Source organism: Vicugna pacos, chromosome 9, assembly GCF_048564905.1.
Source record: "Vicugna pacos chromosome 9, VicPac4, whole genome shotgun sequence".
Taxonomy (NCBI): domain Eukaryota; kingdom Metazoa; phylum Chordata; class Mammalia; order Artiodactyla; family Camelidae; genus Vicugna; species Vicugna pacos.
This window is the reverse complement of record NC_132995.1, coordinates 30,216,074-30,229,120: the sequence shown is the minus strand read 5'-3', so window position 1 is coordinate 30,229,120 and position 13,047 is coordinate 30,216,074. Positions and strand designations below refer to the sequence as shown.

Genomic DNA, 13,047 nt, shown 5'->3' with positions numbered 1-13,047 from the left:
AACTGGCAGGCTTCCACCCTTTGCCAATGGGTCAGTGTATGGCTTGGGTAACATATTCAAAGTTCAGACAATCTACAAATGTCATATTCAGTCAGGGCAAGTTGCTTATTAGGGATTTTTCTGACTCCTTGTGTTCTTACTGAGGCTCAGCTGATTCTCTTGAGTAAATGGTTTTCAATTTGTTGTACACCTTCGATCAATTTCCAGAGTTCTTAAATGGTTATTTTTGATCATTTTATTCAGTTTTATCATTGCTTTTTGTGGTAAGGATTTACTGGCTCTTCAGTCAGCTGTTCTGTAAATCCCACCTGTGCCTATAATAGAAGTTTTTCACCTCCCTCTATTCCACCTATATCTTTTTTCTACCTGAAGTCTAGAGTTCTTTAGTTTTTTCTTTCCCAGCCAGCCATTAAAAGAAGTGTCCAACACTTGAGAACCAAGTAAAGGATACCACTAAACAAAAGTTATGCTTGCAATATAGGTTTTTTTTTTCATGTCAGGGATTTTTATACTGAAAAATCTAATGTGATGATTAAAATGCATGACTCAATATTATAGATTCAGCTAGGTGATACTTTTTGTCACTATTATATGTTTTGGGTGGTTTGTTTATTTTATGGACATTTTTTGCTGAGCTACTGTTAATTTGGAGTAATTTAACAAGTCCCAGTAAAGTATATTTAAAATTATAATAGAATTGTATAGTAATAAAAAGACTCCTTTAGATACATAAGTTATTTGAAATTTTGAAGTTTTAATATATTTTTCTACAGAAACTAATTTTGGCAAGAATATCAAATCAAAATGAAGGTTGTTATTTGAGCTATAACCGAGATAACATCTTAGAGGAAGGCTAAGAATTCTGAAGAATTTCTGAATTTAATTTCAGTGATTAAAATATTTATAAGTCAGTTTTCTCATCTTTGAATCAGTATTATCTTTGAGGCCTTAATCTCTCTGCTTGAGAGATGAACCTGTTATAGATCCTTTTGTCTTTATTTCATTCTCTTGAGTCATTTGAGTTGTGAGTAAAAGCCAAACTTATTTTTAAAGTTGTGTGTAGTTCTTTGCTCTTTTCTAATTCGTGTGGCAATGAAGCTTGCTTCTAGTATTAATTGCAATTATTTTTGTAATTTGACAGGAATATTTGAGTTAACAGATCACAAAAAGCATCCTGCAGGAACCATCCATGTAATATTGAAATGGAAATTTGCTTACCTTCCTCCAAGTGGATCCATCACAACTGAAGGCTTAGGAAATCTCATACAGAAAGAAGAGTCAGAAGTTGTTCAAAGGCTACCTCCAGCATCCTCTGCTAGCACATTAGTTGTAGTGAGTAACAGTGACTTTGAATTTCCTATAAAACTTAAAAGACAGTCAAATAAAAGAGAGAAAATATCTAAAAGGTATGTTCACTGTACTCAGTTTGACCTATTGGTTTATTTTAGGCACCAACACCTAAACCAAGACGTTTAACACCTAAAGATAAGAAGGTATCGTTTGTGGATATCACACAACATCAGGATTCTGTAAGTAGTAAACACTCAAAATACTGATTTTTTTTCTCGTAACAAGTATTTGAAATAAATGGTATAGTATATCCTACCTGATTTAAATGGAAACAGATAAATAAAATACTTCTTCCTTTAAAATATTAGCTTTGTAATTTGGCACTGTGCTAAGTGTTAGATGTTCTTAACTCTGAATTTAAATCTTCCTTTGGCCCCATATTTCTCTCCAGATACTACCCTAATCTTCTGCCCCCATTTACCAAAAAGCAAAACAAAACTGTTCAAAAAGTTGTCGTAATTCTGTCTCCCTTTCCTCATAATGTTTATTGCTCACTGTAGTAAAGCTTTTCCTCATTAAAACCACTTTTGCTAAGGTCACAATGACTTTCATTTTGCAATATTCAGTAATCAACTCTCAGTCTCCATCTTAATCTCCCAGTAAGTTTTGACTCAGTGGAGTGCTTGTTCCTTTTTCTCTTGGCTTCTAGGACACCATGCCTTGCTGATTTTCCTCCAACTTTACCAGTTGGAGGAAAATTCTCCTGGACCATATCTCTAAATGTTGAACTACCTCAGCAGTCAAACTTCAGAACTAGACCTCTTTTCTTCTCTATCTATATGTATGCAAAGAGATCTTATCCAAAAAACAAAACAAATGAAGAAACATAACAAAACAGAAATAGATTTATAGATACAAAGAACAAACATGGTTGCCAGAGGAGAGAGGGGTGGGAGGAGGAAAGAAATAGGTGAAAGAGGTAGGAGGTACAAACTTCCAGTTGCAAAATAAATGGGTCAGGGGTATGAAATATATGGATTCAGTAATTATATAGTATCTTTGTATGGTGATATAGTATAACTAGACTTATTGTGGTGACCATTTTGAAATATATAGAAATATAGAATCACTGTGTTGTATAACAAGGACTAACATAGTGTTATAGGTCAGTTATTCTTCAGAACCAAACAAACTCAGAGATAAAGAGGTCAGACTTCTGGTTACCAGAAGCAGGGCATCAGGGAGGGAGAGTTTGATGGAGGTGGTCAAAAGGTAACAAACTGCCAGTTATGAGATAAATAAGTACTGGGAATGTAAGGTCCAACATGATAAACATAATTAACAGTGCTATATGTTATATATGAAAGTTGTTTAGAGAGTAATCCCAAGTGTTCTCATCACAAGAAAAACTATATTTTTTCCATTTCTGTAATTCTGTATCTATATGAGATGATGGATGTTCACTAAACTTGTGTGGTAATCATTTCAAGAGATATGTCAGTCAGATCATCATGCTGTATACCTTAAACTTATATACAGTGCTGTATGTCAATTGTATCTCAACAAAACTGAAAGAAAATATCTAATCAAATCCCATTGTTTTAAAAGCATCTATATGCTGACTTTCTCATATTAATAGTCTCCAGTCTTGGTCTTACTACTGAATCCCATATTTATTTTCTTACTGCTTATTTCATGTGCACTGGATGTCTCATAGGAGTCTAAACCTAAAATGTCCAAAACCAAACCTGATTTCACCAACCCTTTTTCAAAATTTTTCTCTCTTCATTTTTTCTCATTCTCAGTATATGACAGTCATTTACCCACTTTGCACAGACGTGAAACTTTGAAGGCATCTCCTTGATTCCTCTTTTTCTCACATCCAGTTCATTCATAAAACCTGTCAACTACACTTTCAGATCATCTCCACTGTTATCACTCGTCACCATCATCTTGTGGACTTTAAAAATAAATATATTTTCTTTGTAATCGAGATATAACTTCTGTATAGTAAAGGACACAAATCTTAAGCACATAGCTCAATGAATCTTTCCACGTATACACCTATGTAACCACGCAGATCAAAATATTCTTGCTCCCCAGGACTCAAAATAATACCTGGTATATACAGAGCATTTAATATGTGTGCTAAATTAATAAATCAGTAATTATTATTTAGACAGTATTTTACAGCTAGCATTTATTGAATGTTTATTATGTGCCAGGCCCTGAGCTAAATGCTTTATATTCATTGAACTCATTTAATCTTTACAACAACCTTACCGTAGTTCATACTAGAATTATTCCCATTTAAAGTAAACACTACTTTCCCGTAATGTTTGCTGAGGTTAAGTAACTTGCTCAAGATCAAAATATTACATTTGGGATTTGGACACAGGTAGCCTGATCCTAAGTAAATGATCATTAATTTAAAAAGGCATATACATAGAGATGTTTGTTGTAATATTAGTCATAATAGCTAAAAATCATGAACTAGTTAAACCGTTCAACACTAGTAAAGTGATTCATTCAATAATGATATATCCACTCATTGTAATATGTTGTCATTAAAAATGTCATTAAAAAAACCCAAAGCTTTTTATCAAGAGAAAATTTTATGTTATTTTTTTAATGTAACAGGATATGTTGTATTTACAATATAATTTCCACTGTGTAACCAAAACATTTTATTTGTATTAAAAATTAATTATAAAGAAATAAAATCTAACTGTTTATTAACTGATATTATTACTGGGTAATGAAAATATACTGATGTGTATTCATTTATGTTTTGTTATTTGTCTTTCATATTTTCTGTCTTAGGCATATTTACTTTTAAAATAGCAAAAATGATAAACTATATTTTAAAAATAAACATCAGTTTATGAGCCCTGGAAAATTGGTTAACTATAAATTGACGCAGTAAGAAGACAATTTTGATTATAGGAAAGTAAAAGCCTATTCTAGTGTTTGAAATTTTTAAAACTACATAAATAATGCATAATCATCATGGAAATATTAAAAAATAAAAATAAGCAACAAATAAAAATAAAACAATAAAATTTCCCCAAGTCTCTATATCAGAGACAGAAATTTGGTGAATTTTCTTATGTACTTTTTCCCATGGAAATGTACATACAAATGTTTGTTTATTTCCATGTTTGTTTTTAATAAACAGTATGCAGCTACATATATTGTTCTATAACTAGCATTTTTACTCAACAGTATATTGTATATTCTCTTCAGTGTCAGTAAATACAGGTCTACATTATTTTTCATGGTTACAGAGAACTCAGGTGTTTGCATGTACCCTGTTTTATTTAACTAATGCCCTCTTGTTGGACATTGTTTTGTTTTTACTTTTTTTGTGATTATAAACAATGCTTCAGTGAACTATGTTTGCAGTTCTTCAATTGCTTGTGTATACCATAAAGAGTAGCAACCATGTTACTGAAATGTACCAACTAAATTCAGTGTCATATAAGTAACTGCTATATTTGCTCCTAATTTTTATTAGTAAATGTGTGTGTGTGTGTGTGTGTAAAAGTCTTAGGATGATTTGGGATTTAATAATAAATACAAAATAACATACATGCATGTTTTCACATTAATATAAGGAGACCTCTATTCCTGCTAAAGATACAAAGGAAATTTCACCAGAAGTGGAACATACGCCAGAAACAGAAATTAATATGCCAACTATTTCACATATTCCTGAGGTATGTGCTTGTATTAAAATTATTTTGAAGGGTTTAATTTGTTTTTGAAAGACTTTGTCTTTGCTCTGACATGGGTCAAGAAATCATATCATTTATCCTATTTTTATATATGATGTCCTTGGAATAGAAAGGTCAAAAATATGGCAAGTGTAACAGCTACAATTATGCAGGCAGTAGTAGTAAATACATATGTGAATTAAAGTATAATGTAAAATTCATTTTGAGATTAATGCTTTTTAATTCTTAGTTTATAATCAGATTTTAATTTATCTGCAAATTTTTATTTGCCAGTTTAAGGATTACTTTCTAATGAATCATATGTATATTGCATGTCTGTATATTGACATGCTTCATTATCATTCAGGTGTAAGAATGCTATAAATGTGATCTAAGGATAATATATCAGTGTGCTTGTGTTTCTTCAGGTTTCTCAGGAAAGCAGTGTAGGTAAGGTAAAGGAAAACACTGAGATAATGCAACAAGGGAAAAACGATGATGTGTCTTTACTATCTGAGGGTCAGCTTGCAGAACGAAGTTTGACTTCTTCTGAAGATGAAACAGAAATAACTGAAGAACTGGAACCAGAAGGTGACTTTCTTTTTAAAATTATACTCAACTCTGCTTTAGTTAATCTGTCTGAGCACACATGCCTCATAGAGCATCTTCATTTAATAGCGACTCTATTTAATGATAGCTGTTTCTTGACAGAAATGATGGGGTATAGTTCAGTCTGGTCAGCTATGTCAGGTGGAATTGTTGCATGTCTCCTTATTTCAACTTGGAACAGCACCACAGAATGCAAGTATTATTGCTGGCCATGTTCCAATTGATACTTTAAATGGCTTTATATTCTCTTTGGGTTCAGAACTGTTATCTGGATTATTCTACAGGACTTGACTTTTTAAAAATTAAAACTAAGAACTCAGACCCCCCCCCACCCAAAAAGAAGGCAACTAACAACATGATTTAATGTATATAAATATCTAGAAAAGGCAAACTAATCTATAGTGACAGAAAGCATTTAAGTGGTTGCCTAGGGAAGAACGGATGGGAATAGAAAGATGCAGAAGGAAAGAGATTACAAGGGGCAGGAGGAAACTTTTGGGGGCGACGTTCACTATCTTAATTGTGGTGATGGTTTCACAGAATTAGATATTTGTCAAAATATGTATTCTCAAATTATGAATTTTGTACTTTAAATTTGTGTGTTTTATTATTTGGGAATATTACTGCAATAAAGCTGTAAAACTTTTTTAATGTTTTTAACTTGATTTTTACATAATAGCATTGGTTAGGCTGTCAGAAAACATTACCATGTTATTCTCTTTAGAAAAAATTTTTTTAATTTCATGCTAGAACAAGCTATATTTTTATTTTCTTTGTTTCTACTAAAACTAAACTCAGAATTTTTGGTCAGTTTTTCCTCTTTTCTAAAATGTAATGTAAATGTAAATATCTTTGCTGCTAAAAAGAATCCAAACATGATTATCATATTGTTCTTTTAAGGTTATCCTTATAATGTAAGCTTATTTCTCTCCATTTCACAAGGCACAAATATAATTGGTTTAACAGATTTAAACCAATAAAATTGTATTTTTTAACAGATGTAGGAGACAGATCAGCTTCTGACAGTGATGAATGTATTATTCCAGGTCCTATCTCCAGTATCAAACAGGTCAGTAACCTTATATCAACCAGAAATGTTCTGAAATAAGGTTGCTTTTCATTCATAGTATATCAGTCTTCATATATGAAGATCTTAAAGCAAAATATTTCTGGAAAATTTTTAATATATCATCATAATCTTATCCAAGGAATCATCTAGTACAAGGACATTTGGTTTACAGTTTCGTTATGTAATGGCCTGTAACATGTAAGCATTATTTTTGCAAAAATTTTTTTTAATGTTTTTAACTTGATTTTTATACAATAATATTGGTTAGGCTGTCAGAAAACATTACCATGTTATTCTCTTTAAAAATTTTTTTTAATTTCATGCTAGAACAAGCTATGTTTTTATTTTCTTTGTTTCTACTAAAAGCATTTTGCAAAAATAATGCTAACGTGTTAAGAGTACCTAACATCAGTAGCTTCAGTAGACATTTGTGGAAACGAGTTGACTTATCTCACTCCTCAGAACCATTATACAAGATGTGTTAAATCACTTGAGCTTTAAAGAATTCAAAATGTGAGATTGCATCTAAAACTATAATAATTTACATATGTGAATTCAAAGACTCTTCATATCTAAATATGTCCAGTGATAAGCTGTTAAAGTTACTTCATTGTGCCAAAAAATTAAATCTTCTTAGAAGGTAATTAATTTCATATAGGTATGCTTTCTTGTTTTGTAGCACATTGCTGAAAAGTAGTATGTAAACTGAAATTTTGAAAAGAAAATTATACTTTAATTTACATAGGTACCACTTACCAGAGCATTTTTCATTGTGAGGGTGGGAAAAGTTTTTGTAAAGAAAATGTAAGTAAAATAAAAAGCCCTAATTTCTTCTATTCATCTACATTAATTTTCCTGAAATGATTAATTGTAATCTTTTTTTAGAATTTCTACTGTATTTGTAAAAATTGCAATACTTATTTCAACTCTTAAAATCTCACATTCTTGGGAGGGATAAATTAGGCATAGGAGATTAACAAGTACACACCAATATATATATAATAGATAAACAACAAAGATTTACTGTTATAGCACAGGGAATTATATTCAATATCTTGTAATAACCTATAATGGGAAAGAATCTGAAAAGGAATATATAACTGAATCACTTTGCTGTATACCTGAAACTAACATAATACTGTAAATCAACTGTAGTTCAATAGAAAGAAAAAACAATTTCAGGCAATTAAAGAGGGTGTGTGCAAAAAGACAATAGACTATAGAGAGAACATGATAATAACTTTCTTAACCTTAAATTGGAACTGTGTGTTTATAAGGTACAGAAATGTTTTGAAGAACTACCACCAATAAATTTTAAGACAATTTTTAAAAAGTTAACTTAAAAAATACAAAACTCACATTCTTAGCTTAACCTCTTTGCAGAACAAACCCACAGAAAATTTCAGTTTTCAGATACCTCCATAAAATAGAGAAATCCATAGTTTCTGTGCTTGATAAATAAAAACAGAACATTTCATCTATCCAAAGTTTTATTATCATTATTATAATATAATTATTAATTATAACAACATCATCTAACCTATAGCCTCCTGATACATGGAATCTTTATTGTTCAAAATTGATAAATCAAGGAAGGAATCTTGCCTGAAGACTAGAGCAGCCTTTCTGTATAAAGGGATAGAAGGCTTTCAGGTACAATGGAGAAGACTAAATGTTTTGGATTTTATCCAACAGATACTAGGGAGACATTGCAGCAGATAATTTTATTGTCTAAAGATTATATTCATCATCTAAAAGTAACTTTCAAAGCATGGGAAAGTGTTATCTAAATTATATCAGCTTAGACTCCTGATTTTTAACTTGGGCAGTTTTGTCCCTCAGGGGACATTTGGCAGTCTGGAGGCATTTTTGGTTGTCACACTGGGAGGGACTGCTACTGGCATCTAGTGGATAGAAGTCAGGGTTGCTGCTAAACACGCCAGAAAGCACAGGACCCATAACAAAGAACTGTTCGGCCCAAAGGCAATAGTGCTGAGGTTGAGAAATCCTGTATCAGACCTTCAGCAGAATCATGTGTATATTGACAACATAGCTGGCATCTCAGTGGAGATGCTCTTAACTAAGAATAAAGAACTTTGATTTAACAAAGTTTAGTGAAAGAACTATTCCTCTAAAATGTTCAACTAACTCTAATGTACACATATATTTTTCCTTTGGAGTAAACTGGGTTTTTTTCCCTTATTACTTCCAGGAAAGTAATTTGTGTTACTTTGCTAAAATACAGCCTCCACTCCCATTCCAAAATGTAATTTCCTAGAACAGTTTTAGATGCTATCTCAAAAGTGTGAATATCACTTAAAGCAAGCAACTATTCTAAACAATGCCTTATTCCTTGGTAGCCATTAATCAGCTCCCATGTGCTTTTAAAAATGCTGCTTTTAGTAGAAGGTACTGACCAGTATCTTCTTATGTTAATAGGTGAAATTTAGTTTTGTTCAATTTTATAACAAATACAGTAAAATAGCATAATCTGTAAGCATAGGAACAAAACTCAAGGGATCATCATAATGGGGAAATACAACATTTTCAAGTGTACCAGCTTTCCTGTGTGCTACTTTTGCAAATCATTTAATATGTCATGGAACCTTTTTCTACAAAGATTGTAAAAGTGGTGCAAAGTACTCCTGAAAACACTCAGATTCGTCAGTTGTTAACATTTGCTATATTTGTTTTTTGTTTTTAGTCAAATCTATTGTCTCCCTATATATGTGCAATATATATGTATTTATATACACACATTCTTACATGCGTAATTATAATGAATCATTTGAGATTTGCAGAAAGCATGCCCCTTTACCCCTGAATACTTCACAATAATAATATAATGCTATTATCTATTCTATAGTTTTCATTAAAATTTTGCCACGTTCCCAGTATTTTCATTTACAGCATTTTATTTGTTCTGTTACAGGATCAAATCCAGATCACACACTGCATTCATGTCTGTTTAGCCTCCTTTAATCCATAATGATTCCTCAGCCTTTCATTGCATTCGTAACATTAACATTTTTTAAGAATGCAGGCCATTTATAATATAGAATATCCTTCAATTTGGATTTGCGGGATTCGTCCCCATGTTAGATTCAGGTTCCTGCTTTCAGTAGGAATCCTACAGGAGCAATGCTCTGTACTTTTCAGTGTATGACACCAGGAGGCCCAGGATGTCATTTTGTCTGACTGTTGATGATGTTAACTTTTTAAGCGTAAAAATATTTGTGGCTCATTAGTTTCTCCTTCTGTCTCCTCTTTAAGAACTACTTCAGGTAGAAATCTCAAGACAGTAATGCATGGCTTTCATTGGAAGGGGAGGCATTTCTGAATGGCCAGTATTTGCTAAGCACATTCTGTGTAATACCTCCTTTAGTTCTCACAATAATTCTTCACTCATCAGCATCTGCTCTGTGTAATATGAGAAGCAAAACCCAGCCTCAAAGAATTCAGTCTCGGGGAAACAGTTACAGTGCAGTGGTCAGAGCTAGGAGAAGGGAATGCACAGGGTGCTGTGGGAGCATTCAGGAGGGGTGCCTCACTCAGCCTGAGGGCCCCTCATCAAGGGCAACTTCCTAGACTCAGTGAAGCTTGAGCCAAGTGCCGAAGATGGCTAAGAGTTAGTGAAAGCAGAAGTGGGGTCATTATAGGCCAAAGGAACAAAAGCATGAGAATTTGAGAGAATGTGGAGCATGACTTGCTCTGGGAATCAGAATGGTATCAGGATGGGCCAAGCCTGTGGCACACGTGGGGAGCCTCAGAGGTTATGCTGGAAAAACAGGCCTGTCCGGAGCGTGGAGGACTCTCTGTATCATCTGCGAGGTTGAAGTCTACCTTGAAGTTCTTTAAACAGCCAGTGAGGATTTTTAAGGGAGGGGGAAGAAGATCAGTCATTCATTAAACAAGTATTTGGTGAGCATCTGTGTTCCAAGCCTTGTTCTAGGGATTGGGAATTAGCAGTGAGTAAGAGAAATGTCTCTTGCTCTTACGGAGTTTACACTCTTGAATCACATTTTTAAAAATCATGCTATCAATAATGTAAAGAATAGATTAAAACCACAGAGACTAGGTAAAAAGTAATTAAATAACCCTACTCTGTGGTTATCTCCACTTTGTAGAGATTTTTAAATTTTTCTTTAGCTATAGCCCTAATGTCACAACTTGAGACAGGAAGTAGTGTCCTAGATAAACTCATTTATGCCAATTACACTATGAATTTGAATTATCTGCTACAGTATGTAAGCAATTTGAGATCATTCAGTTTCTTTTTTTCATGTTACAAAATCTGACAGCTCCTAGTTACTTCTTAGAAATGTTGATCCTTAAAAGGAATCTAACAGATTTCCCAAGACTTAGGCATATTACTTGGGTCTTCTTCTTTTCTTCATGTCTGTGATGTATAATTAATCATAGATTACTTCATTTTGTTTCATTTCATTTACAACATTTATGAGCTTCACTTTGTCAGAGTGAAATGCTTGTCCCCTCCTTTCCTTTCCAAAGTGGCATAATTAGTGTTAGCATCTTTTTTAACAGGCTACATAAAGTTTAGTGGCTGGATTAAATCAAGTCATTAACATAATGTGCTACCCAATTTGCCCCTATCTCTCTTCGTTTCCAGGACATCAAAGTGCCACAGAACACCAGTGTAATTGGGCCTTGCTGGCCTGTCAGATTCCGTCAGCCTGATGACTGCTGCTTTTACTAAAAAGCTTCTAGGCATGATAATTAATGGGGGGGAGGGTCTGAGAAATGTAAAACTTTGGACATTACTCTATGAATATTTTATTAATTTGAATAATCAGAAGTTAACAGTATCAATTTTGATGTATAATACATTGATTAAAAGCCTTGTTTTAGGTCCTCAAAAATAGACATCAAAACCGAAAATTTGCATCTGCCATGGCATTAAAAAAAAAGAATGGTCAATCCTTCTCTTAGATTATTTCTAATTTTACCATTTAAGCAATGAAGCTTTCAGTTTTCACAACTAAATATATTGCCTTCAACTCACAGATTTCTTAAAGTGTGCCCGCAGGTGAGAGTGGGCAACCACAAGCTGGAAAAGTGATGGTCAGTGCATGTTTATATCTTTCTCTTTCTCTGTCCCTACTAATAGCAGTTTTGTAAAAGCTGCCATGTTCAATTGGACGAAATACAATTCCACCTGGAAGCCAGGTTCCCTTGAACAATATGAGCTGACATTCCCAGGTGACCACAGTAATGATGTTCAGGAAAATATGCTTTAAAGTTTTGAAAGGCAAATGCATAAAGCAACATGCTACTTTTAGCATTCATGTATTAAAAGTTATCAAATCACTTCAGAATCAAATATGATAGCCTCTCCGTAGGTAAAGTAAGCCGCTCCCACTGTTTTACATATGGAAGCCAGATACTAGATGTTAGATAACTAGAAATGTTAAATTACATTTTATTACTTTACATTATTATTACGTTATTTTGCAAATTATCTCTTACTAATATACCATGGACATCCTTTCATAGCAGTATATTTCTTTTAGCATATGCATAATATTACATCATATAGATGTACCGTATTTATTTTAAGAAGTGCTTTTTGGAGGACCCTTTAGTTTCTATCAGTTTTTGCTAATGCAAACATTTCCAGTTGAAATGTTTTTCTACATAACAATATGTGGAAATTACTGTTTCTTCACATCACACTTTTTGCCAAACAAATAGATAAGAAATTATATCTCATTGATGATTCCATTTAAAAAGAAGCAAACAAAAAGGTATATTTGTACATAAATAGTACATTCATAATGCATACATGTGTATTTTTATGTGAACTTACAGACATAACATTTAGGTTTATGTAACCAAAGAAAAATGTCTGGAAGTATGTAATACAAACACTGTTAACAGTGAGTACTTCCGGGTCATGGGTCAGGACAAGGGTCAGCAAACTATGGCTCGTGTGCTAAGTCCAGCCCTCTACCCATTTTTATAAATAATGTCTTATTGGAACATACCACACCCATCATTTACATGTTGTCTGTGGCCACTTCACTCTACAAGAGCAGAGTTAAGTACTTGCAACAGAGATCAGATATTCTGTAATGCAAAAAATATTTGCTATCTGGCCTTTACAGAAAAAAAATTTTGCTATCTGGCTAACCTTTGAGTTAGAGAATGAGAGGAAACAAGGAACTTTTATATTTACTTTTTAGGATTTATATTATTGGATTATTTTTAGTGATGAATAGATTGCTTCTAAAAAAAGAAATAATTTGTTAGCTAATTCTGTACTAAAATGTTAGATAATAACTGAAGAACAGTTTAATACAAACTGTAGAAGCTTTTCTATAAATATCTTAGAAAGGGTCAACA

General features: G+C 32.7%; 1 protein-coding gene across 1 annotated transcript in view; it reads left to right on the top strand.

Annotated features, from left to right (window-relative positions):
* The window catches only part of RPGRIP1L (RPGRIP1 like), an 86,424-nt gene that overhangs the window by 50,587 nt on the left and 22,790 nt on the right, over positions 1-13,047 (top strand). The window contains exons 18-22 of the mRNA XM_006207841.4: positions 1,142-1,332; positions 1,449-1,529; positions 4,908-5,009; positions 5,435-5,597; positions 6,614-6,684. Coding sequence (XP_006207903.2) covers positions 1,142-1,332; positions 1,449-1,529; positions 4,908-5,009; positions 5,435-5,597; positions 6,614-6,684 — 608 coding nt within the window. The remainder of the gene's footprint in view (positions 1-1,141; positions 1,333-1,448; positions 1,530-4,907; positions 5,010-5,434; positions 5,598-6,613; positions 6,685-13,047) is intronic.